This window comes from Sylvia atricapilla, chromosome Z (assembly GCF_009819655.1).
Source record: "Sylvia atricapilla isolate bSylAtr1 chromosome Z, bSylAtr1.pri, whole genome shotgun sequence".
In the NCBI taxonomy this organism is placed as follows: Eukaryota; Metazoa; Chordata; class Aves; order Passeriformes; family Sylviidae; genus Sylvia; species Sylvia atricapilla.
This window is the reverse complement of record NC_089174.1, coordinates 1,029,334-1,056,562: the sequence shown is the minus strand read 5'-3', so window position 1 is coordinate 1,056,562 and position 27,229 is coordinate 1,029,334. Positions and strand designations below refer to the sequence as shown.

Below are 27,229 nucleotides of genomic sequence, written 5' to 3'. Positions count from 1 at the left end.
GCACTCTACCTCACTTGCTGCACCTTCCCAGCATGAAGGAGCAAAAGAGAAGGAAAAAAGTATTTCCTTTATTGCAAAGCATGAGCAATGGGACTTAATGGGAAGTAAGTACTGTTTTAAAATCAAATTATTACTCTTGAAACGTTTTGCATATTAAAATAAGACAGTAGTACATAACGCAGTATGAAAGAACATTAAACCCTTGGGATTTGGCTGGGCAAAGCCAAGCCCTTCAAGCAAGCCTACGTACCTTTTTATTAAATGAGCTCTGCTGTTCACGTAGTTGGAATCAAAGGAGTAGTTTTCAGTCTGGAAGGAGGAAAAGAAAAGGGAGATGGTTACAAGTCTGACTTCTCCATGACTGGGAAGAGTCAGGTTTGCAGGGCCAGGGTGAAACCCTGCAGGAGGGAAGGAGCATCCCATGATGGCACAGGCCCCTTCCAGCAGGGCAGAGCCAGAGAAAACTCCAGTACCTGTCAGTCTTCCCACCAACTTTCCCAAAAAAAAAAAAAAAAAAAAAAAGGCGGCTGGCTGGTGACCACAGAACAATTTGCAGAGAAGAAACAATGTGACTATGCTCTGTTACAAAACTAATTGCTTTTAATTCCCTGATGGACTCAGTTCTCTGTGTGTCAATTTGACTGAAAGTTCAAAAGGTATTTTTCTTATTAGTGTATAATTAACATGTTAAAATATTTATTGCATAGATATGTAAATGCCAGCAAGGTAATCCCCTGCTGGAGAATTTATTGCGGGCACTTTTCTTTGTTTTACATCATTTCATTTGCAGAGACAGTGGGATCTGTTATTAATAAAAAAGCAAACAATGGGTGACATGCTTAAAAGTTGAAGGGGAGTAAAAGAAGGGGAGAAAAGTCAAAGGAGTTGTCATTTGCAAGCAAAACCCACTAACTCGTTCTGCACTTGAAACACCATCTTTTAACCTCAGATTACACAGCCCTGGGCTTCTGGGGCTGGCAGCAGGTGAGGAACCAAAAAAAGCAGCCAGGAGGTAGGGGAGAGCAGGGGGAAAGCCAGGAGACCATGGTGGCAGCTGTGTGGTGGGATGCAGTGGCAGGTCCGTAGTGGGATGTGATGGCAGATGCATGGTGAATGAACCACAGTGGTGGAACACGACGGGATCTGCACAGCCCGGCCAGGATCCCTCCTGCACTTCAGGGACCCCTGAGGATGCAGAACCTGCACGAGTCAGGCACTCCAGCCCACCTGCCCATCCACCCAAAGCTCCCCCAGACCTGCAGGGATCACACCTGGGCGCACTGCTCCTGGCCAGGGAATGCTCCTTGCCTCCTGAGCAGCAGAAGGAGCAGTCTTTGCTCTGCTCCCCTTCCTCGAGGACAACAGCAGCATGCTCCCAGGACAGAGATGGGAACATCCACCTGCCCCACAGCCCTGTCCTGCTTTCTCTCTGCCACGCTCCTCCTCGCCCCAGCCCCGTGGCTGCTCTCCTTCCCAAAGAGCCGCTCTGGGATGCTATGGCCTGTTTTTATGGCAATTATGAACACGGTAAAAATAAATGCATGCATCTTTAATGTCTCAATAAATAAAGGAAAGCAGAGTCTGCTGCTAACGTAATCACAATGGCAGGATGCAGGGAGTGGGGCCACTGCAGCAGAGCCGAATGTGAAATCCAATTGTACCCCAGCAGAGGTTACACGGCTCTGCCAAGATAATAAAGCAGAGGCAGCCTTGGTTAAGTGTAACCTTTTCTGAAATACAGCACAATATCTAATTTACCAAACAGGAACCTCCCAGAGAGAAACAAGCGAGGAGCAGCGAGCCGGGGGAGTTGGCCTAGCACTCAGCACAGCTCGGTTATTACTTTCACACAGTAATTACTGCTGGAGAGTCACGCTGGAGATTTACTGCACAAACTACTGGTCCCTGCAGTTCCTGCATCTGTGGTCCTGCCGGATGACTTTGATGCTTTATAACTCAGGAGCAAGCAGACACACGTGTTTTCAAAGCGTATGATGCCCAGGAACCTAAACTCCACAGAAAATACCTGACCCTGTGTTTGCCCATCAGTCCCAGCGCTGCCATGCCAAGGCAGAATTCACCCCAAACAGCCCCACAGCAGCCCCAGCCCTGCAAATGAGCTGAGAGCAGCCAGGCAATGGAGGGCAGCAGGGATGGAGCCAGTTTTGGCATGCTCCTTACAGAGGGGAGCCCCCTCCATCGCTGGCAGACGTGGGAAGAGCTCCAGCAAGTCCAGAGGCTCAGCTGGCTCCATCCCTGCATCCCCAGCCCCATCACCACGACCAGCAGCAGGGAGAACCCCTGCACCCACCACTGCCTGCATCACCTCCATCCCTGTGTGTGCAGCCCTGGGAAAACCAGCAGAGGAACAGCTAAAGGAGAGGATGCAGACAGCAAATTTCAATACACAGGCACACTGAAGAGCTTTAAAACACTCAGAGCATGGACGCTGCATCGCCGAGGCTTCAGGGGCCAAGCAACACCCAAGGTCATCCACAGGGAAAGACTGACCACCAAAATCCCACAGGCTGAGGAGACACCACACGTGCTGCCATCGAACTGCCACAGCCCAGACACAGACCTGGCACTAAATCCCCCTCGACCAACATCACTGGGAGCTTCGCTGTATTGATCTCAAACCAAAAACAAAGAGCACATCCTGGCTCAACTCGCTCACCAGCGAGCAAATTTCCTGTGATTTATGTTGAATGGACAGGAGTTATGTCCTTCCTGTGTATTCCCTGCCCCGTGTGTCCCCCCTCCTCAGGATGCCCTGCACCACACTACTGATGAAAGCCCTACACCCCCAGAGAACAAGAGGATTCCTAAGGGGCAGGACACTGCATCCGTTCCCAGGCTTGGAATTCCCCCAGCACTGGACACAGCATAAGGAATGATAATTACTTTCAGATTTCAGACAAAACAAGCAGTGACATGGCCAGGAGGACGGAAAATCCTCTTCCCTGGGTCTGCACCCTCAGAGGTGAGAGCTGCCTGTGCTACCCAGCCTGGCACAAGGGTTGGCTGCCCATCCTTCCTTCAACAGCACACTCCCTCCAGCCCAGTTTCTTCACTTAGCCATGGGATTATCTGTCAAGGTTATCTCCATGCAGACCAAGGGATCAAAACAGAAAAATAAAAAAGAAACGAGATTTTTCAGGGAGAAGGGTTGTTTTACAGCTTGCATTATTCAATCAAAGTTCACTTGATTTAATTCTAGTTCATCCTGCGAGGTGCAACCACTTACAAACAGAGGCAAAATGATGGGAAAGGAGAGCATCTTCGACATGTCAACATTTTAATTGGGAAAGGATCCGCTCCCTCTCTTAATGAGACCCAAAGAACAAAGTCAAAGCACAAGAAAGAGGGAAAAGGTAAGGCTGGCTGGCACCGATGAAAGTGTGCTCTTCATCAAGTGCAGCACTGAGAGGCTGGCCCTCATCTTCTTCATTATTTTGGCAAAAGCAAATGAACTGTCGCTTTCTCACTAATCAGCATCGCTCCTGTAGAAATCAAAGGGCAGCCCAGCCCCAAGTCCAGCCTCTCCTTTCTGTGCTCAGAGCCAGGCGCAGCGAGGACCTCCCACACATGCTGCCAACTCTTATCTCCTGCTCCTTCTAACTGAAGAAAGGATGCTTACACTTGTCATGATCAGCCCCACAGCCTCTGTGCCGTGAATAAACAATACATCCCAGACACTGGGAAACGCTGAATAACACCTTGCATAAAGTCTGTGGCCTCAGCCTGCGGTTCTCTTGGAGGAAGGAGAGCAATCCTGCTGTCCTCTAGGCTCGGGATTTGCTTTCCAGATGCAGACGTGTTGGTGTCAATGCCATCAAAGAAGAGGCCTGGCTTGGCATCCAGCTTACCAGTGCCTAATTTGAAAAATGCTTTTAACCGCTGCCTTAGCAACACAAATATAAATATAACAACAGACACACTCTGAAACGAGCAATCAGGAGGGAAATGTGAAACTTTTTTTTTTTTTTTTTTCCCCTAGCGGTTGCTTTTGGTTGAGGACTGCCAATTCCATTAAATTAAAAAAAAAAAAAAAATAGATGGATAAACGTCAGTACAACTCTTCTTGACCTGGATATCGACGGGGTGACTTCCCCGACAGCAAAAGGTCTGCTAGCAACAGGGCACTGCTCTAACGACTGCTCACTCTCTGCCTTAGAAACAGAAATAAACCCTGGCGGGTCCAAAGGCAGTTTAAGAGGAACTAATGCAAGTGCCAGCAGAAAGGTCAGCGGGCTGCAGCACCTCTGGGCACGGCCAGCACTGTGGACTGCTGGAGAAACCAGGGTGAGGGATGTGTCCTGGGCCATGCCAGCAGGATGGGCTCAGCACAGACATGTCCCTGCAGCCAGGGCAGTCGCCTGGCATCAGGTTCTTTATCACTCTTCCCACTTTTCAGCCATTTCAAATGCGGGATGTTTTTTTTCAAACTGAACTCCACAGAGGTGATAATCCAGCTTTCTCCAACGCATGTGGATCCAGGCTCTCGATTAAGGGTTCAGTTCCTCAGTCCACACATCAGCCCCCAGCAAAGCCCACGGCTGTTTGGAGCTGGACCCAAAGTGACAGGTATCCATCCATCTGCCAGCCTCTGCCTCAGAAGATGGCTCTAAAGCATCTCAACGCAGGGGATTTTTGCCCTTCTTCTCACTTCAGGGTGAAAACATTTCTATCTTTCCACAAATTATTGTAAACCTGCTGCAACCTCCTGCCAAAGCATGTAGGGACTCTTCACAAAATCAGCTTCATAAAAATGACACATTTAGCGCCACTTTTTCAGGGTTATCCCTTGAGCCTTTTTTTCCCCCCTACGTGCCTTGCTAATAAAACTTGCATGTCACCCTTTATTATTAAAAAACAAAGCGGACCTTTCTCCAAGGCTGCAATGTGCATCTCTTCTTTTGGGTTTCACAAAATCCTGCAGAAACATGCGATGGCTCCTCATCCTCTTCATCAAGCTGCAAATCTCCACCTGGAGCACCACTCTCTTGACTTTCCCTCTGTGCTGCAGGCATCATTGGGGACCACAGAAATGGCAAATTGTTCCCAAAAATCCACTGGGCCTCCCTGGTGGGAAGGGTTGGGCTGGTAAGGCCGCTTCTCCTGGTCCTTCTGTATCCTCTGTATTTCTGTTTTCCATGGGGCACACAATCACAGGCTCCAGCATCTGCAATAGAACTGATGCTGCCTATTAGGAGATCTCACCAGCATTTAATTCTCGTGGTTTGAATAATATCGTGGGTGATACAGAATTCATGCAAATCAAATAAGAACGCTCCAGCTGCACTTGGGAAACAGCAAAAAAATTCTAAGTAGGGACCAGGTCAAATGAAGCACGCATCAGCAAAGAGAGAAAGTCATAATCATTTAGCAAACTGCTTATTTAACCCATGGGAATTAAGGAAGCAGTCTGAGGCTCCTTCCCATCGGGAAGCAGGCGCAGTAGGAAACCCCATGGAACACCGGAATGGAGTCCCACAGCCCAAGAGGAACAGCCAGGCTGGTGCTGATGCCCTCAGCCCAGCAACACTGCTGGTCTCCCTCTGCACACCGAGGATCTGACCAGACTCATCAGCCCCAGCTCCGGGCTGGGAGCACATCACAAAGGATGTCAGGAGAGATTCTTCCCCGTTGTGTGTGATGGCAGGTAATTAGCCCCCTGCTACTGACCCTGACGAGGACAAGGCTGCCTCAGAGCCTTGTGGGTCAGGGGCCAGCAGCCGTGCCTGAAAAGTTGCTGCTGAGATGTGATTTTGGAAAAAAAATGTGCCCAGGTGCAGTGCCTGACCCCGTGGAGGAGCTCTGCTTCTCCCCTCCCTGCCCACCATCAGCTTGGTGATCAGTTTGTGCACAAACACACCCCTATTTCCCAGATCCTGACTGCCACACTGGCATCTCCTGGCATGTCTGAGAGGTCTGAGAGCAGCAGCAGCCCTTTAGGGTTTGGGTTAAACACCACCCAAACAGCTACTGGGGCTTCCACCAGGGGGGAAAATCAGCAGAGGCTGATTTGGGGAGCAATGCCCAGGACACACCAAGGAACACACCACCCTGTCCCCTGCAGGGTCAGCACCTTTGGAAAAAACCCATCTGGCCACAGTGTCCATCAGTCTCTCCAGCCACTCCACTGCAGCACAAGCCAGGCAGAGGAGCAGAGGATGCACCTCTGAACTGCCAACAGCCCCAGGCAAGAAGGAAAACATTAAGCCATTCAGCTCTTAAAGAGTATTTTAAAGCCAGTCACCTGGAAGAGCTGAAAGAACCTGACCTCTGGCATCCTCTTCTGCAGCCCTCTCCACACACCCAGCCCACTGCCAGAGCTCCTCAGGCAGGAGACTGCAAACTGTGAACTACCAACGCAGCGTCTCTGGCAAAGTAAGTGCATTTAGCATCTGATATTGATGTTTTATAATTAGATGTAATACAGCAGATCATTTTCCTGCACTTGATCAATGAAACCAGGGTTGGGTTTGGGGTTAGGCTGTTTTGCAGACACTGACTGCTGCCTAAGCCTACTGGAGCAGTGCCTCGCTCGCTTCAGCAGGAACGAGCAGAGACGAGGATGTGCAAACACAGCATCCATTTAGATTTACTATCCCCGAAATATAAACAGAGTATTTATTTCTGGCCTTTTAAGCAGTAATTCCAAATTTAATGAGGTACAATGAACATTCCTCAGAGCCAGACTCTATGGCTACTTAACACCACCAAGCCTCTAATTATTACTGCAGCTTAAATAAAGGGCATTTCGTTATGATGGACATTATTAAACACTGAAGGAACTGAGTCCAGCCTCCATTTTCTCTTGATGAAATAAAAAGCATTGCAGAAAAATCACTGCGAGAGTTCATTCTTTAGCATCACTCCTCTGATCAGACTAAGCAGCAGTATCAAGCCAAACCATATTACAGTGCAAGCATCCCACTAATCCACCCTGAACTCCTGTCCCCTCCCCAAATAAATACAGGCTTTGTCATTTTTTTTCTTTGAAAATTGAAGGGAGGAAAGAGAAAAGTTGCTGCTGAGATGTGATTTTGGAAAAAAAAAAAGGTATAGGATTAAAAACTCAGATTGAATCCAGGAGCAGCAGCACACAACAAAGCCAAAATTACACCCCACAAAGCCACAGACAGTGTCACCCACTTGGATTTGTCAGCAGATCAGAAATCTACAGTGTGGTTACGAAGAACAAAAATGCAATCCTAAAACAGCTGCCTTGCATTCACACGGTATCTAAAACACCAAAGCCTTTTGGGGGACATGGCACAGGGGTCTCTCCCAACTGGAACCATCACAGCAGACACCTGCTTAGCACCACCACCCCTCAAAATCTATTGAAAAGCAAAATACTGACCCAAACCTGGGGCAGGCTTACTGGGGAGGAGCATACAGACGAGTTCTTACACGGACCAAGAGCAGCCAGGAGGCTGATGAGGCCCTGGCAGCCACCCAGTGCTTCACTCCTGGCTGGGACAGGAGGGATTTGGGGGCAGCAGGGGCAATGCCTCCCTCCCATGTACCCCTAATGATGGGCAGGGGGCTCAGCTTGCCCCTGAGCCTTCTGCACAGGGCCCCTGAGCCTTCTGCACAGGGCTCCTGCCTCGATATGCCAAGGAAAACTCCCTGCAGGGATGTAACAGCCAATAAACCTAATAGAAGAGGGTTTTCCCATCACCTGTACCTGGGACTTTCAGATGTGTAATGGATCCACACATGCAGCTCCCAGCACAGACTACACCCCTCCCTAACTATTGCAAAAAACAATCTGGATCTAATCTGCACGCTCAGGGTGATGGGGCATGACGTAGAGATCTGTTAAAAAACCTTTCAGAACTGTCCTTTCCCTGCCTCCTGCCATTAGGAATGAAAACAAATATAACAGAAGAACCTTTTTTGAAATGTTCCCATCTCTAGGGCTAAATGAAACTCCCTGTCATTCACCTTCTGGAGTGGCAGGTCAGACCAATGCATTTTGCATGGAACAGGAGAAATCACAGATTTCTCCCCGCGAAAAGAAGAAGGGAAAAAGAAAAAAAAAAAAAAAAAAAAAAAAAAAAGGAAAAAGAAAAACCAAAAATCATTGTAGTTGAGTTAAAAATAGGGAAGGCGTGAGATGCTGCTGCCAGCTCGGCACATCAGAGGGATGGGATGCCTGGGCTGCACCCCCGAGCATGCACAAGCCCTGCAGCACCCAGGGGGCACAGGGACCTTGGCCCTAGCCCATTTTCCACTGCAAACCCCATTTATTCTGATTTTTGGGCAAGCAGACCCACACACCCCCAGTCCTCCTCCTCCCACGGCTTCACCAGGGGCCAGATCTGGTCCCACGCGTGCCCCTGGCACATGGTCACAGCCATCCAAACCCAGCCCTGGAGTGAAACCTCTGCACCAGCAGCTCCTGCCTGGCCTCAGCCCAAATCCCCCCACACTGGCAGATAATCAAACCAAGACAAACACTGTCCTGCATGCTCATGGTTGTTATCATTCACGTTGTTTATCTGGAATTGCCTGGGAAGGCTTGCAATCAGGATAGCCTCAGGCAGCTCCCACTCGGAGCCTCGAGGGGATTTTGCTCACAACAAAATTCTTTCTCAAAACCAGTTTTCCCTTATTTTAGTTGTTTTTTTTTTCCCCCTACTTGGGCAGGAAAACGCATCTCTCCAGCCCACAAAATTACCCTGCAGCCATGAGACTGGCAGCAGATCTGAGCAGGACTGGCCTTCCTCCCACTGCCATGGCTGTCTCACCCTGTGTGGGGAGTGCATGTGAAGCCTGGCTTTGCTCAGCTCAGAACCCAAAGGTGCCACCAGCTCCAGCATCCCTGGGGACACACCTTCACCCTCTGCACAGCCCTTCTTTCCCTCTGAGCCATGCTACCAGCTCTGGGGCAGCAGAAACTGAGGAATTCAAGCTAACAGGAGCCTGTGTTCTCCCAGAACAAACTGTAGGGAAATGAATGACAATAAAGGGCCCACCAGATTAGGGGATCTCAATCTGGCACTATCTGGATGCCCTTTTCCATCCTCACAGTGCCCTCTCCCCTGCCCACAGCCACCCCACATTATTAACAGCCTGGTAAACACAGCCCCTTGGTTATTACAAAGATGCCAAAACCTTACTACTTCTTGTTCCTTCCAGTTAATGTACCATAGCCGAGGATAAATTGCTATTACAAGGAACTAAAAATAAAAATGTTTCAGAGGCCGTAATTGGCTTGTCTTGTTGGGCTTTTTAAGGAGCCAAAGTACCAGTTCCAGGCTATTAGCCCTAAGGTTGTAGGAGAATAGTATAAAATATTTCTTCATTAAAACCCTACCTTCTCCATAGAGGTGTCTTTCTTTAGGGAATTTTCCCCCCTTTCCTTCTTTCTTTTTTTATTCCTCCTTTTTTTTATTATTATTTTCTTCTTAAAAGACATGCGTTATCAAATGAGCTTTAGTTAGAAGAGGGTTTCGAAAGCCCAGAGGTGATATAAATAGACAGAGCTCAGTGCAGCTGGAGAACCAGCCAGAGCCTTCACTCATCTATTCAGGTCATTTTCCTACAAGACTTACGTAATATTCCTCAGTTGCATCCATAATCTTGGGTCATTTTTCATCATCAGCACCAAATCTTGCAGTCCTTGGGGAGACAGTGCTCCATGCTGGAAAGCACCCAGCACACTGCCATGGGACAGGACCATCACCACCACAGGCTGCAACTCACTACAAGGCCACCAAGGTGCTCCCTGAGATGGGGACTATGGGGGTTTTTTTTTTTCCCTTTTGAGGCTTTTTGGTGCTCTTTGATCATTAAGAGTTTTAGTTACCACCATCACTCGACGCCAGCAACAACCACGACAGTCACGGCTTTGTTTCTGGAGAGAGCCAGGAGCTGGATTCCATGATCCTGGCGGGTCTCTTTCAGCTCAGGATCTTCCGTGATTGTATGAAAAACCAAATCCATTTATTCAGCAAAACCCTCCTTTCAGAGGCAGCAGATGCTCCGCCGAGCGAGGACGCGGCGGTTTGGCACCTGCTGTCCCGATGACGGCGGTGACGATGCATCAGCAGAACGGCTCTCATTTATGGTCACAACTTTAAAATTGGCTCCAAGTCCTTGTGGAGCCTGCCCTGACTGACGGGAGCACCTTGGGACTGCCCTCGCCACCCGCACGGAGCCGGGCACGGCAGAGAGCTCTCTGTGACAACAGCACGGCATTACAATAAATAGTGATAATATCAGTGAGGATGATGATCAATCTCTTGGTGATACAGCCCAGGAGGGGAGGCATGGCAGAAAAATTACAGCAGAGCCTCTAACCCCCTGCTTTTCCTCAAAGACAAGGTTGGATGACACATTTCTTTGTGAAACAACAACCCAACAGGTATTTACTACTTTTGTTTCGTGATGTGAAGGTTGCTGCTAAAAGAAGACTATTTCTGTTAGATACAATTGCTATTTTTTGATAGCATCTCAGAAATACCTTGTTAAAAGGGGCAAAACAACAGTTATTAATTACCCTAATTAACCCAATTCATAAGACACATTTGTGTGGCTGTCATGACAACTGCTTTGACTAACTTGCCAAGAATAGCTTAGCTGTCCATCCAAATAAATCCCTGATAATTACTAGTCTAGTTTACTGGGCTTCTGTGATAATAATAATTAGTGCTACTGTACAAAAGGTCACGCTAAACAGTTTATGAATGATGCATTTCGCATGGTGATTACATGAGTCATGCAGCATCCAGCAAAGGGACACAGCCACATCTCCAACATGGAGAGCTGTGATTAGACGGGAGCCTGTGGCTGCTCTGCCTCTGCAGACAGCGTGGCAGGATGAGAGGGAGATGTCAGGGAGCTCAGAAGAGAAATAGCCACGAGCTGGGTTGAGCTAGGACAGCCACCAAGCTGCCTCCTGAACTGCTGCAGTGGCCAGTTGGCCACCACAGGAGAGGGTCCTCCAAGAGAGGCACTGGGGGACACTGAAAGGCTTCCAAGCTTCACCTGCCACGTGTTGGTACCTCACCTCACCACCTCCTTTCCCTCCCTGTCCAGGGCAGACCATCACGGTCTGTTTTTGGCACGATTCCATTAGTTTTGGGATCAATGACAAAAGGGAGTTGGATCACCAAAGGCGACGTGAGCTTGGGCTGGACAGTCTCACCCCTCTCTGTCTTCACCTTTGCAGGAAGAAGCCCTCCAGCTGGCACTGCAGGTCTCTCCACAGTGCATCCCCAGCACACCCTGCAGCCAGGGACTGTCCTGCAGGCAGCAGGAATGCTCAGCACTGTCCTGAGGCTGCTGCTGGCTGCAGGAGGAGCCACCTCCAGCAGGACCTGCCTGTGCTCCTCACTGGGCTGTGCTCTCAGCTCCCTTCACAACAGCAAACCAAGCCCAGCCAAATGTCATTTTAGCTTTGCTGAGGTTTACTGGTGAAAACTGTGGGATTCCCCCCTGGCTATACCTACAGAGAGGATGGGACCACACTGTGCCCACGCTGAAAAACCTTCCAAAACCCCAGGGCAGAGGGCAGTGGGGCAGGGACAAGCCAGGACCTTCACTTCTAATACAGAGGACAGCTGCCAGCTCTGTGGAAACCTACGAAATCACTCCATTTAGCATAAATTCTGATTAAAATACCACATATGGTCCTCATTGTCCATCCCTCGTTACCTATCAGAGGAATCTGCACCTAAACGGGGTCTCAATGGGCAAATATTTGTGTGCTCCAGCCCCCTCCTCCCTCACCCCCACCTGAACCCTCAGTAATTATTCTTATTGATTGTCTTTAGGAGAGCACCAGGCACACGCCTGGAGCAAACAAGGGAACAACACCAGGCCCCTCTGCAATCATCAGCAGGGCGAGCAATTGCCCTGTCACACACGGCAGGTTATGGCTGCAGACTGCAGGCAGCAAGGCCAGATGAACACTTAAAACGTTGTTACAGCATGAGGAGAGAGGATGTGGAAATGACACCTCCTTTCTCAACAGATCTGCCCCCCCAGCATCTCCAGCCCCGTGAAGAATCCATCTCATTAAGGCTGAAGGGCCAACAGAGCCCTTTGGAGGGAGGGCACTGGATTGTGTCCTCTCTGCATGGAGAAATAAGTGCTGATGAGGAAGTCTTAGATCTGGATTTGAGATCCCAAAAGGATCTCAGTGCTGGACCCTGATCCCAGGCAGAGCCCAGGCTCACCTGCACATCTTCCTCATTTGTAGCCAAAAGTACGTGCCAGAAGATGAGGAGCTTTTATCAGACCAAAAGGAGAAATCAGGGAAACCTGACGCCGAGCAGAACATTCCCCAGTTTTCCCAAGTGAAGTTTGCAGCTCAGTTCAATATGTTAGTGCCTAATGAAGGTTTCCCCCATACTCTGCAGGGTACAATCATTCTCCTCCTAATGAGCATGTGTTAATGGCATATTAATGCTGACAACAACTAAGTGCAGAGAACAAGAGATGAACATATTCCAAAATTCGTCTGTTTGTTTTCGGTTTTGTTTTTTTTTCCCAAACAAAGGAACCCATGGTGTGGCTGAGCAAGCCCCAGCCCTGCAGGAGCCTGTGGCTCCCACAGTGATGCTGCCAGCTCTGCTCCAGGGGCTCTCCACGGGACACAGAGCCCAGAAGGGACACAGCTTTGCTCTCTCACTGACCCAATCCCCATAATTAGGGAGAGCTCTCTCTGGAGGCTGAACAAGGAGAGAGGGGAACCGCTCACCAGCGCCCGGGAAGTGATTCACAGGGCAGACAGGTTCTGGTGCTGTATCTGAGCTAACAGCCCTGAGGATTCGCTGGCTGAACGTTGCCTAAGCTGGGTCCCTGCCAGAGCATCCAGATGTGAATCTGAATATGAAAAAGTCCAGGAGGGAGCAGGTGACAGAGGCGCAGGCGCGGGCTCCGAGCCCCATCCTGGTGCCGGCGTCCCAGCCCATCTGGGTTTGTCTCAGCAAGTTTACATAAGCTCTCAGGCATGGAAAAGAACACACATAATGGGTGTTTTCCTGTTTTTTCATCCCCACTTGTGGAAACGGCTCCCAGAGCCCTGACAGCTCCCCAAAACCAGCAGCAGTCTGCTGCAGCGTGTGCTGCCCACCACCAGGCACTGCAGGGAAGAGGAGGCCTAATTCCCTAACTGTCCAACTTCCCTGCGCTCCCACCATCACTCACATTTACATTTACAGATCGATAATCGATGCTAGAATCAATAACAGGGAATTTAGCTACATTATAAAAACAGTAAAATCAGCCAATACTGAGAAATGACTATTGAGTCCTATGTTTTCTGTACTCACTTAGTCTAATAACGGTGAATGATATTTTCCAAGTACATTATTCAGCAATAAAACCACCGAATTATTTGATCTCTTTCTAACCTTTTTGATTCTAAGCACTCTTTTTGACCTAGATTGAATGAGGCAACATCTGCAGAGCCTTTCACAAAATTGTACTCGGTGTGCACTATTGTAGGTCTGCTGCCAAAGATAAATGTTATTATTTTAAAGCCATCATCCTTCTAATAGATGAGCAAACACACTGCATTAGCATAGCCTGCAGAGCTCGAGCACGGGTGAGAAAATGCCAGAGGGGTTTCGCTTAATGGAATTTTACATACCTGACTTAGGATGGGTTAATGCAATCCACCAACACGGGAATTTTAAAACCTGCCCTGTGGCATACACCTGCCATTACAAACGATGGTATAATCAGACAAGCTCCAGATCCCCGTGAGAAACACGAAGGATTCGCACCCAGACCTCAGCGGGGTGTCGAGATGAGGACCTCAAGGGTTCCACCACACTCTGACCTCCATGGTTTATCACTGCCCTGTCTGTCCTGGGCGCCAGCGAGGCTGGCATTACCTGTGGGTGCTCAGTTCCCATCAGAGGCTGCAGGAAGTGCAATCTCTGTCTCACACCTGCCTGCTGCACCCATCAGCTGTGCTCCAGCCTTCACCAGACCGAGGAGAACTCACTGTAGCTCCATGTTAAACAGGGAGACACTTCAACTCAGCACTAATCACTTGTCCAGCTGACATAAGCCATCACTTCCCTCCAAATTCAGACAAGAAACTTTGTTCCTTGAGGAGGAACAGAGGGAGACACTGAAGCAGTGACGTTGTGCTGTCTCCTCCAGCAAACCCTCCAACAGGTGCCAGGGACAAGCTCTGCCCCAGCAGAAACAGTGAAATTTGGGAGCTGCCAGCAGCCTCAGCGTCCCTTTGCTGAGCCCTGGGTGATGCTCTCCTGGGGACAGTGGGGATTGGAACTGTGGGGTGCCCCAAGCCCCAGCACAGCTCTGCCAGGGCAGGGCTGCCTGCAGAGCACCCCACCCATTGCCAATTCAGAGCACACTCTAATTTGAATTATAATTACACTTATAAGTACACAGATTACAACTATTTATGCTACAAATAAGACCATCCTGTATTTTAATTAACAGAAAATGATTGGAACTCAACTACAGCCTCTACTGGGAACAATATCTAATAATTTATTGAGGCAAGGCCACGCCAGCCCCACCAGCAGCCTGGGGGGAGACGGGGAATGGGCAGGGCTGGGGGTCCCACAAATCTGAGCCCCCACACAAGAGCAGGAGCTGCTGCCAGAGCAGGCAAGAGGTCATGAGAGAAGGGTCCCAGGAGAGATGGAGGGCTCATTCCTGGAGAGCCTGCAGGCAGAGCCTGGGGATGGGAGCAGGCAGGGCACGATGGCTCTGCTGGCTGATGGGAATTTAGGAAAGACCTGAGCAGGGCACAGGCAGTGAGGGCAGGAGCCCAAGGACGTGGAAGGGCACCTGGCTGAGGAGCTTCTCTGGCTCAAAGCCCTCAGGAGGGACTTCAGGAAATGGCAGCTGGAAAATACAGCTCTTCCACCCAGCCAAGCAGATGCACACAAGGTTATTCAAAGGCTACTGCTCTTGGTCTCCATGATGCCACTGCATGAGCATGTGCTGTATCTAAAGGAAACAAGAGGGAGAAACCACAGAGTTCAAATCCCTCGATACAGCACAGACTCACTTGGATACTGCTGTAAGATAAGCCCATAAAGTACCATGCAAGACTCTCCTTCTCAGGAAATTTAAAAAAAAAAAAAATTACTAGAAATCTTTCCCAATTTAAGAGAAAATTCTTATCTGCCATGTAAATATAGTTCCAAAAGCTTTTTTTATAGACTTCACGAGTTATGCTTTAGAAATATGCATGAGAAATTCAAATTTTCCAAGAGGAAATATTTAAGGAACCTACCAACCCAAACCATTCTATGATTCTATGAAAACAAGAGGAGCCTCTCCACTTCCAGTAAAAGCGAACCGTAAAACCCAAAGCAGTAGCATAAAAACAAATGAGATGTATCTGATTATATGACATATTATATACTCACATAATTAGGTGCAATATGTAATAATTCCACACACACTTTTTGTATGCACAGGGGTACAAGTGTGAACACGGCAGCTTTAGGTTAATGTTTCAACCTGATGGTCTTAGAGGTCCTCCCCAACAGAAATCATTCCACGTAGGATATCACAAATACAAGACAGAACATATATATATATATGATATATATATATATCACATATATATAACAATATGATATATCGTTATATATGTATAATATATGAATTTATGTTTTACATATTGCTATCTATATATAACATATGGAATATATAACAATATGATCATACCCATGGGAGCACACAGGTCTTGCTGCCAAACACAAGCAGCTACTGCCACACCAATCCTAATCCTCCACAGACCCTTGGAGCAAACCCCTTTGGTCCCTCCTGACCAGGACACTACCATGGGCTAGAAAACCTTGGAAAGCCCAAAGAGCTGCCAGGATGGGGTGGCAGCCCCAAATCAACAGTACAAAACATATCCTGTTTGCTGAGGAGCTTGGCCATGCTCACCTCTTAGCTGAACATTCCTACACGCCTTCTCCAACCTCAATGATTTGATGATCTTAGGAAAAGCCAAAGGCTGTGGAACTAAGGACTTGCCTAAGACCCAGGGAGCATGGCATGGTTAAACATGAATGGGAGCTGGCGTATTTATCTCTGTTGCAAGGTACTCAAGTGAACTTCTCCATACAACAGCTTGGAGCGATCACATTAAGAGATGTATAATTTGGTTAGGCTGACCTCAGAGCAGAATGGAGAGCTGCTGATTTCCATAATGTCAGCCGCCGACACTCAGAGGGGTCAGGGAACCTACAGCGATACACAAAACACTCTGGGAGCAGTGCAGCTGAGAGATCTGCCGGGATTTGCAGCGAGCAGGGACAGCAGACCTGGAGGGAGGTCTGGAGGGAGGTTTGGGGGTCCCCACCCCACCAGCCCTGCTGCCTGGCAATGCAGAGTGATGCTGGCTGCCCAGGCAGGGACCAGCAGCTGTCCCCAGGCAGGGGATGAGCAGTGGACGTGCAAAGCTGAGAGCATCACTCCTGTTTGGGGGGCTCTGCAGGATGAAGGCTGGCTCCCAGCCAGGGCTGCCGTGGCACGGGAAGGCAGGAGCAGAGAGCCCTGACCTGCTCTTACCCGCCGTGGTGCGCATCACGTCGCAGGCACAAAAAAAAGTGCTGAGTTACAGTGACCTCCCAAGGAGAAAACAAGACTGGCAACGCTGCCTGCGAAGTCAGCCTTCCCACTAGTGGAACATCATCTCTGATAATGCTTTAATTATTACGGCTCCTGAAAATAAGCCTCGTTCCATCAGCCTGGCCTGTCTCAACACAGCGAACTTTCTCCGGGTTGGAAATCATCTCCTTTTTTTCCCCCCTTTTTCCCTGCTCTATACACAGAATTACTCAGAAGCAAGCCAAATCCCTTCCAATTATATATCATGACGTTTCCCCAGCGCTGCACTAAAGCAAGGCCCTTCACTTCTAAATGGCATGGTTTATAACAAATTGTCTGTTATACCAGACAGAAACTGATTTCCTCAAACCCAGCATATTAAAGTGAGTACATTCATTCTGGTTGTAACACACAAAATGTGATTATAACAGACACTTTGGGGGCTTTTTAAGGCTAGCGGAGAAGAGGAGGATAAGCTGGAGGGGAAGAAAGAATTGACAAGTAGAGAAATGACAGAGAAAGAGAAACAGCCACGCTGATTTCATTTCTTACAAAACAAAAATCTTTGTGTGTTGTAGAAATGTGCTTTAGTTAACACCGCCAGATAGCCAGAGCAAAAGCTGCCGGCGCTGCCTGAAACGAAAATTGCTCTATTGTGCTTAGAAAACCATTTCCCACAGTGAGGAGAACGCTTTCCAGGTAGTACAAAGCAGATCTGAAACCAACGGGGCCTTATCCTGCAACTGTTGCTCCCTCAAATAATCCCCGCAGCCAGGAGGAGCCCCAACTAAATCAGTGTGAGTGAGGATTATGTGGGAGTGTATCAAGGTTGGGGGATTAGACCAGGATTATCACTAAAACCAGTAATTCCCCATCTTACTGATGGTGGCCATCAGCTCAGGAGGCAGTGGATGGCCACGGCCCCCCCGGGATGGACACAGCTCTGGGAGCTCTGCGGGTCCCTGCAGGGCTCAGGTCCTGCTGGGGCAGAGGCTGCTCCACCTTCACCTTCTTCTGCAGTGGGCCCTCCCAAAGCAGCACCAGAGCAGGACCACGCCTGAGCCACAGGGATGCACAGGGAGGGATGTCACAGGGATCCCTCTGCTTGCACTGGGATGTCAGTGCTGCCACTCCCCAACGCCGCCACCACTGAGCCATCCTGGAGCCCAAAGAGTCAGCCAAGGAGCTCTGTGGACATCCAGCCTCTCACAGAGGGTTCTCCCACTCCCACGTCACACCTCCTCACCTCTCTCATGCCAGGTCCTGCCCTGGGCTGGCCACCACGGGAGACCTGGGGACAGAGTGAGCTGCTGTCCCCCGGGGTGTTTCCCATCCTGGAGCAGCCAACAAACATCATCTCCCAAAGCAGTGCAAATCTGGGATGTAAAACTGCCTCTGAAACGCAGCTACAGCCACCACACACATGCTGTTTACTTTTTAAACCATCGAGCCAAAATCCAGGCATGTAAGTGTTACCCAAGGGTGGCTACTCTACATGCAAGTCATGTCCCTTGGATCCTAAAAGGCTCGGCATTCAGACCAGTTTCCACACCACCCCAATGCAACACGCATTTTTATCAAGGAAGCTGCCTAATGGCTCCTATTAATTTTGATTTTTAATCTCCTGGTACAACTCCCAGAAATACACACGCAAAACCTGACAACAAGCCCCTTCGGTTTCGAAGCCGTCTTCTCCTCCAGCTCAGAAGGAAGATAAAAAAGAGCTCTCAGCAGCAGCAAAGCCTCTGAGCAGCAATGCCCTCGCAGCTCCAACATGTCCCACTCTCCCTGCTGCAAAACAAGTCCAAACACCGACGGGGGCCAAGCCTCCCGCTGTCAGCCACGATCACCAGGGCTGCTCACAAACGCTCTGTGCCATCGCTGCCTGCAGCCACAGGGATGCTGAGAGGCTCTGGGCAGGCATCCCCACGTGGCACCCACGGGACCACTGATTCCCAGCAGGGCCAGAGCACCCCGGGGTATCCCCACTGCCTCCCGATGCTCTCCTGGCAGCCAAGCCCAGCCCCACCCAGAGGGAAAAGCTTCATAAGGGTGGTCTCAAACTTCTTCTGCATCCTCGGGGCGGATTGCAGCCCTCACAGACACCACTTTTAATCCTTTCTGTATCACCAGGGAAAGATGAGAAGCACCAACAAACCCAATTATTCCCAGCCCCGAGACCTGCCACTGCACTAGAAGAAACATTTCTTGAAGCTCCACAAACAAGCCATCCTCAGGGACTTTTATTTCAAGGCTCCTGACTGCTAAAGTAAACGAGGCTCACGTTAAAGACCAGCCACATCACAAACCCACTGCTGCTGGGGCAGCACGTGTCTGCAGAGGCAATCACTTACCCCCAGCCACAACCATCATCTGCCAAGTGACATTGCCAGAGACACGTTTACCTGGTATTTTATCTGTTATCAACCCATGCTTTGCCTTCCCATGGGGAGGAGTCACTCCTAGGTGGAGCAGCAATGATATCTCCCCGATGCTGACACCTCATAAAGCCTCCCCGGGGGAAACGCTTCATCACTGGAAGTGATTCAAGCCAGCCCAGACAAAGTACCACTGGAAGCACTGCAGGGAATGGTTTGGCTCCGTATACTCTGGGCAGGGACTGTGTTTATTAAATCCTCACCACCCGGAGGTGTGCCAACAGCACCCTGCACAGCCACAGCACCACACGGCAGAGCCTGCTCCCAGACATGCTTCCTGCCATGCTCCTGCCAGGAAACAACTTCTGTGGAGTTTCTGTGTCGCCCTGTGTGCCAGGGCTGGGGGTCACTGGGATTTTTAGAAGCCAACAGAAGAACCCACACCACCAGCGAGATAGCTTCGCCTACAACAGCTGGAAGCTTAACACTGGGGTTCTGCCAAAAATTGACATTCCCGCCCTAAAGTAAACTTCCAAACAGCTTCCCATTGGGATTTCTCCACCCTGTGCCCTGATCCTGCCCTTTTGTCTAAAAGCACCTCCAGAGAGTGAGCAGATCCCCACCAGGATGTGTTTCTCTCACACGAGAGCCACAGGGCTCTTTGCAGGGACTGGCCAGGTGCCTGCTGCCCCCCTGCCACGGGGAAATGTTCCACTTGACACTCCAGCCACCCATCACAAGAGACAGACCTCCTTCTCCAGGCAAGCTACCAGCTCTTCACAGTGCAGCTCACCTGCACAGGTGATGGGAAAACGGGGTGAGCTGGAGCCACAGGGAGAAACAAGCACCCCGTCTCCCTTACAGGAGGGTGAACAAGGCAGGGAAATCTCTGGAGGGCACTTTCCATGAGGCCCCATCCCAGCTGCTGAATCAAAGAGAAGCACAGGCAGCACTGCCTTCTGCGTGCAGCTGCCTGTTGCCTTTATCAGCTGAGTTATGATGTTCCTGACGGTCCTTCCATCCTCCCTGGCACCTGAGACCTCCCACTGCCAGCATGCACTTCTGGATAACGCCAGCATGTGATGGATTTAGTGACTGGTGGCAGTGAATCACAGGCTGACAGGATGCTCCACTGCTCCAGTGCCCATAGCAAGGCACCAGCCAGAGATGCACTCCAGAACCCTCTCCAAAAGACACTCCAGAACTCAGGAATTCCTCAGGGAACACTGCCCACAGCACGCCAACAGCAATGGTCACTCGTGTGGGCCAACACAGTACGTGACTTCTCAGAGCTGGTTCTGCCTCAGTGGAAGTCAAACACCCCAGGGCTCGGTGAGCATTCTGCCAATACAACCACAGCAGGACCAGGCTCCCGGCACCAGCCCTCTCCAGCAGCCCTGCAGAGGGCCAGGCTCAGCTCTCTGCAGCACCAGGAAGAATCTGAAGCAGCTCCACTGCCTTCAGCAGCAGCATTTTGCATTTACACCAGCACACTGAACACAAAACAGAGCGAGCCATAAATATTTCAGCTCCTTTTTCAGCTTTGTTATTCCATTCAAAGCAGGAAACATGACAAACCTTTGATTGTTTTGCTTAAAACCAAACAATAATTCAAAGAAAGACAAACAAGCAACATTAAATGATGCCTGTGATGTACAGGAAAGCCAAAGAATTACGAGAAACTGATGAGGATGGTGTGGATCAGAGTGGTCCCTCTCCCTGCCTTTGGCAGGTACCACACATCCCTCCTGTGGCAACAGTGAAGGGACAGCACTGGGCCAGGTGTGCAGGTGGTCACAATGGGGCATCCTGCACTGTCTGCACTCCCAGCATAGCCAGCCACCTCCAGAGGAGCAGCCACCAACACCCCTTTCAACAACCTCTTCAAAAAACTCCTCTGAAGACAAGTGTCTTCTCCGCCGAGCATCGCCACGCTCAGAATCCACCTGCAAAGCAGCCACATGGACACAGCCTGGCCTGGCCCATCCCCACCTGGGCACTCCTGAGGGTCTCTGCAGTGTCTGGGGATGAAACATCCACCCACGGCCACAGGTCAGGGCTGCCCCAGAACCCACAGGTGAGTGAGTGCCACCCCGCTCATCCTGCAGCACTGCCTCCCTCTGGGGCGTCCAGCGTGCAGAATCCAGCCGAGAGTGCCCTGCCCAGCACACAGCAGAGCCTGTTTGCCCAGCCCTGTGTGGCAGCACCGACCCTCTCCTGCACTCACCTCGGGCAGCGGCATCCCGTTGATGATGAGGTCGGGCTGCTGGGGGCTCTGCCCCGTGAAGGTGTGGTGGTAGATGTGGTTGGAGCCAGCATTCCTGTTGTTCTGGCTCTCCACGTTGAGGAAGGTGCTCTCGGAGCGGCGGCAGCCCAGCGGCAGGGTCTGCTGGTGGTAGTCGAAGTAGTTGAGGGAGGAGGTGAGAGAGGAGCAGCTCACCACGTTCATTTTATCCGTCTCCTCCACGTCCCGCGGCACCAGGCGGATATCGTTCTTGCTGATCTTCTTCTTCTTGCTCGACTTCTTCTGGTGCCCGTAGGAGTACTCCGCGATCCTGGGGGACAGAGAGGGGAAAATGAGGAGCTGAGAGCATCCTAAACCCTGCCCCGCCAAGCACACACGCAGAAACCCAGAGGGCTTGGCCCCCATCTCCATGTAGGCTTCTTAGTCATGCACGTTACGTCACGGCTTGGGTCTGGTGGCACGACACGCTCTTTAGCTTATTTTCATATGTATAATGTTTTCAGGTCAAATATTTTAAAAAAAAAAAAAAAAAAAAAAAACGGGAAGGAAGAATGCTTCTGTTTTGAACTAGTGTATGTAATTGCTGATATTTAGCTACTGGAAGTAAAGTCCAGCCTGCAGAAGAGGAAAATGGAGATGTTAAAACCCATGAACTGAAAAGGGTACCTGCATTCATTTCCATGCATAATAAGGATTTTAAAAGTGATTTAATTTGGTCCCCGTAATGAAAATTCAAAACGAACAGCAGATTTTTCTCCCGGTTCATTTTCCATAGCAGTAAATAAAGCAGACCCAGAAGCAGTCCTAGCTGGCAAGCTCAGTTCTCTCCCACTCCAAAAGCTGTTTGTTTATTAATGCTTTATCTAAATCACTGGTGTTTTGACTGTCTCCTGATCATACCTGATCTTTTCTCCAATTGAATTTCATTCCTCCCTCACTCTGACACACACATCCCCTTCTGCTGGGAAATGCTTTCACCTTCTAGAAATCAGAGAACAACAACCGTGTGTTTTGCAAAGAAAAATGATCCTTTTTGACCTTTTTATTTTACTGCAAGCTTGTTTTTCTTTGCCTTTCCTTCCCTCTCTGCTTCCCACCTGCCAAAAGAATCAACTGATGAAGTGCCTTGCTTGCCTTCTGCAAAACACCAGAGGAAAAAAGTTACTGCAAAACAGCACCCAAGCAAATAATGATAAAGTATTTGCACCTTGCATTAGTTGGGTCTGCTGGGCTCAGAGTGACTGTGGCTCGTCTCCCCACAGTGAGCACCACAACAGTCCCCAACACGAATTTGTACACACAGAGCACTGGGCAGCTTGGTATTTCCTCGGGAAGCACATCAAATGCTCTGCACAGCCAGAAATATACATTTGAAAGTCAGGATTGTGCTCCTCGCCTTGCTATGATAGCAGCATTTAAAAAAAAATAATAAAAAAAAATCCAATAGCTGCAACAGAAATAACGGGATGAATAAATAATACAGTTTATCGGGAAAGGCGAATCTTGGGCAAATATTCTTGTTCCAGAAAGCTAATTGCCTGAGCACGAAAATGCCGCTAAGTCGAACAGCCCTCATATGTGCCTCATAAATTAACACGTTTTTTGAAGACTCTCCAGCAGCTCTTGTGAGGAATCTCTAAAACAAGGCACTGCAAAGCCTAAAGGCGTGGGGAGAGGGTGCCCCACGGTCGCTGCCGCTGAGCCTGCCTGGTGCTTCCCCACCTCTGCAGCTGACTCCTGCTCAGACACACACTGATAACAGCCCGAGCACCCCCCTGAGTGTGCAAATAAATCAGAGGAAGGCAGGGATTTCTGTTGTGCCAACAATCTATATGCTGCTGACTCGTCTAACAATGCTTGATGAAGCTTTAATTGTTTTGTTTACCTAAATGTTTAAGTTTGGCAATGAGAGAGCCCAATTATTTCCTGCAGGCATTCATTTTGCTGTCCTTTCTCTATTGACCAATTATTTAATTAAACCGCACTTCATTAATCCCTAAGCCGTCACAGTAAAACCCAGGGCTTATACGTATGTGAGAAGCTGTTAGGGGCACCACCACAACATGATTTTTATCCATTCAGGTCCTATCCTCTTTTAATGGGCCGAGCTGGCAAGAAATCTGGTCCATGAGCTTTCACTTGAAGCTAGGCATCCCATAATACAGCACAGACCGACCTTTATTTGCAGATGATTTTTCCCCCATCGAGCAAAAAGGCTTATATACGCACTTTACGCTGTGAAAACGGGGTACAATGCCCCGACTCTCCGGCATTATTTCTGCGTAAATAAAACTTTAAAGACCGCACATCCCCCCGCGCCGCCGAATTGCCAGGGGCGAGCGTGCGTTTCCAAGGTAGAGCAAAATTAATTTCCATCCCTCCTCTCTGAAACGACTCGGTGCCGAAGGAATGGAGAAGTCATGGCTATTTCACTAGTAACAGGATTAAACCATTTATGAGGCATTGCAGCTGCTCTTTTATGGCATCTGATTGATATTCATGTGTGGTTAGCATTTGTCTCCTAACTTGTGTAACACAGAGAATAGTAAAAGAGAGACAATAATCGCGGGGCTGTTACATATTCAGGGGGACTGGATTTCCCCCTATCAGCCTTTCAGCGGCTCCAGGCGCTGGGCTGACCTTCCCCTCGGGCATTCCGGACCCCGGAGCACGCTCATCCATCCAAGCCGGGGGCACAGAAAGGCTCGCCGCAGAAATCCCCAGCCCGGCCAGCCATGCCTGGCTCCGGGGGCGGCCGGGGGATGGTTTTTCATCGCTGTTTTCTCCGCGCTTCGGCCCCACGGCTGCCACACAATAGCTCCTTTGAACAGCCCCGGGGATGCCACGGCTCGCACCCTCTTGCTGCGGGGATGCTGCGGTGGCTTTGCCCCCTCGCCAGCCCGGGGAGCTGCGCTGCGGACAGGGGGGCTGCCTGTAAGAAACAGCCATGCCCCTGGTAAAAAAAAAAAAAAAAAAAAAAAACGCTCTTCCCAGCTTCTTTTTTTTTGTGCTGGAGCAGGGAAGATCGGGGGATGCTGCAACAGATTGTCAAGCCGCGCAATTAAGTCGATTCGTTACCCTGCTCTCCTCGCGGAGAGCAATTTTCTTAAAGCTTTGCAAGAAATTTTTTCTCGCGGGGACAGGAACCTCACTTCTGTTCTCAAGGCGAAGCCACCCCTCTTCACCACCCCCAAGTATACGGCAGCAAACGCAAAAGTAACTGCGATGGCAAGAATCAAAGCAGACCCGCAGGTGCACATAAACAAAGGTATCTTTACCTGCAGTTGTAGGTCCTGATTTCCTTGTTATCCCTTTTGCACTTGACTGCCACAAAGATCATGGTGACAAAAAGAATGGCTGCAATAGACCCCAGGGCGATAATGAAAATCAAGGAGAGGTTAACAGATCCTATGGACTCCTGGGCATCCAGGGCCGGAGACAGGTATATCAAAATCAAGGCAGAAGCCGAGAGAGATGTTTTCCCATGGTCATGAGCCACCACAATGAGCTCATAGGCTGTTTTGGCGTTCTCCCCAAAGGCTCTGGTGGTCCTTATCTCTCCATTGACCTGGTCGATCTCAAAAAACCCTCTGTCTCCTTCCACCATTTCATAGGAGAGTCTGCCATTTTCACCCTCATCATAGTCATCTGCCTTGACCACGGTGACCAGGTAGCCAACGCCCGCGTTCCTGGGGATGTACACCTCGGCCGTCCCGTTGACCAGCGGCGGGGCCGTGATCACGGGGGTGTTGTCATTGACGTCCAGGACGATCACCCTGACGGTGGCATTGCTCTGCAGAGAGGGGTTACCCCCATCTTTCGCCAAGACCTTGAACTCAAAGGCCTTGGTCTGTTCATGGTTGAAGGACCTCAAAGCATAGATATCTCCAGAGTTGGGGTTGATGGAGACATAGGTGAAAACGGGCATGTCCCTGACTTGGGAGGGCACGATCTGGTAGGACACGCTGCCATTGAGGCCCAGGTCAGGGTCTCTGGCCGAGACCGAGAGGAGGTAGGCCCCTGGGGTGTTGTTCTCCTGCACGATGACCTGGTAGTAGGGCTTGGAGAAGTGGGGATGGTTGTCGTTCTCATCGGTGATCTTGACCGTGAAGGACTTGGTGGCCTGCAGGGAAGGGATGCCATTATCCCTAGCCTGGATGGTGAGGTTGTACTGGTCCCTCTGCTCCCGGTCCAGCCGGCCATCCACCAGGATGGTGGAGAAGCTCTCGTACTCCTGGAGGCGGAAAGGCACGTTGCCCAGGAGCTTGCACTGCACCCGCCCGTTGGCCCCGGAGTCGCGGTCCGAGACCCGCACCAGGGCGATGACGTACCCCGGCGGGGCGTTCTCGCTCACCTCCACCAGCTCGCTGTTCACAGAGAGCAGGTTGATGAGGGGCGGGTTGTCGTTGGCGTCCTGGACGCTGATGGTCACTTTGCAATGGGCAGGGATGGAGTTAGGCCCCAAGTCCTTGGCCTGCACGTCCAGCTCATAGACGTGACCCTCCTCATAGTCGATGGCACCACTCACCGTGATGAGGCCGCTCTGGGGGTCGATCTGGAAGAGCTCCCGGGCCCGCTCGGAGACGTAGCTGTGGAAAGAGTAGAGGACCTGGCCGTTGGTGCCCTCGTCCGGGTCGGAGGCGTTGAGGCGGATGACCGGCGTCCCCGGCGGGGCATTTTCAGGCACGCTGACGGTGTAGGCTGGCTCCTCAAAGAGGGGGTTGTTGTCATTAGAGTCAATGACGCGGATGCTGAGCTCCACTGTGCCGAAGTTGGGCGGGTCACCACCATCCAGCGCCGTGATCACGTAGCTGTAGTGGGACTGGGTCTCACGGTCCAGGCTCTTCTCCACCACCAGCTCAGCAAAACGGGACCCGTCACCCCGTGTCTTGGTCTCCAGCCCAAAGAGATCATTGGGGGTGATCTCATAGCTCTGCACACCAAAGCTGCCCGAGTCCGGGTCATAGGCACTCTCCAGCGGCACCCGGGTGCCAGGGCTGGCCGTCTCCGAGATCTCCAGCTCGATTTGGTCGGTGGGGAAGCTGGGCGCATTGTCGTTTAGGTCCTTGATCTCCAGCTTGATCACGCAGATCTCCATGGAGCTGGACATCACCTCCAGCGAGATGACACACTTGGGGCTCTGCCGGCATAGCAGGTCCCTGTCGATCTTCTGCTTGGTCACCAGCAGCCCGGACCCGGGGCTGATGTCCACCAAGTGGGGGGCCGAGTTGGAGACCACCCGGAAGGCGGCGGGCTGCCGGGGGTCCAGCACGAAACCGGCGTCCCGGGCGTCCTTGGCGACGTTGGCGATCACCGTGCCGGCCCGCTGCTCCTCCTCCACCGAGTACTTGAGGTTGACGAGGGCCCCGGCGCCGGCCCACAGCAAGGCGGCCCCCAGCAGCGCCGGGAGAGCCCCCATCGCCGCGCCGCCGCCTCCGCCCGCCGCGCCCCGACGGCCGCCGGCTGCGCGCCTCAGGGGCCCGCCGCGCTCATGCGGGCAGCGCCCGCCGGGCTGCCCCGGCGGCGGGCGGGCTGGTGCGGGCACCGGAGCCGCGGTTCCCCGCGCTCACGCCAACGCCGTCCGCTCAGGAGCTCCGTGCCGGCGGCGCCGAGAAAGGGCCGGGCATAGCGAGCGGGCGCCGGAGCAGAAGCGGGGCGCCGAGCCGAGCGGTAGCGGAGCGAGGAGCGAGGAGCCGAGCGGTGCGGTGGCGAGGCGCGCCGAGCCCGCTGCCGCCGGCGCTCGCTGCGGCGGCCGCACGCCACTGCCCGCAGTCCGGAGCGCCGGCGGGCGGCGCGGGGGCGGGCGGCGCGGGGGCGGGCGGCGCTCAGCCGCAGCCAATGGGCGCTCGGGGGAGGGACCGGCGCGCCGCGCCGCCGCCAATAGGATAGCGTCGCCGGCCGGGGGGCGGGGCCGGGGCGGGGCCGGCGCGGACGGGAGCGGAGCGGGCGCGGAGCCGCGCCGAGCGGAGCGGAGCGGAGCGGGACGGGACGGACCCGCTGCTTGACCGGGAGCCTGTTGTTCCTG

The 27,229-nt window shown here is 51.3% G+C and overlaps 1 protein-coding gene across 1 annotated transcript in view; it reads right to left on the bottom strand.

The window, feature by feature from the left end:
• The window catches only part of PCDH19 (protocadherin 19), a 57,522-nt gene extending 30,899 nt beyond the window's left edge, over positions 1 to 26,623 (bottom strand). The window contains exons 1-3 of the mRNA XM_066338589.1: positions 24,483 to 26,623; positions 21,187 to 21,514; positions 251 to 309 (exon numbers count right to left, since the gene is read on the bottom strand). Of these exons, the coding sequence (XP_066194686.1) occupies positions 251 to 309; positions 21,187 to 21,514; positions 24,483 to 26,623 (2,528 nt within the window). The remainder of the gene's footprint in view (positions 1 to 250; positions 310 to 21,186; positions 21,515 to 24,482) is intronic.
• Between the last annotated feature and the right edge of the window lie 606 nt (positions 26,624 to 27,229).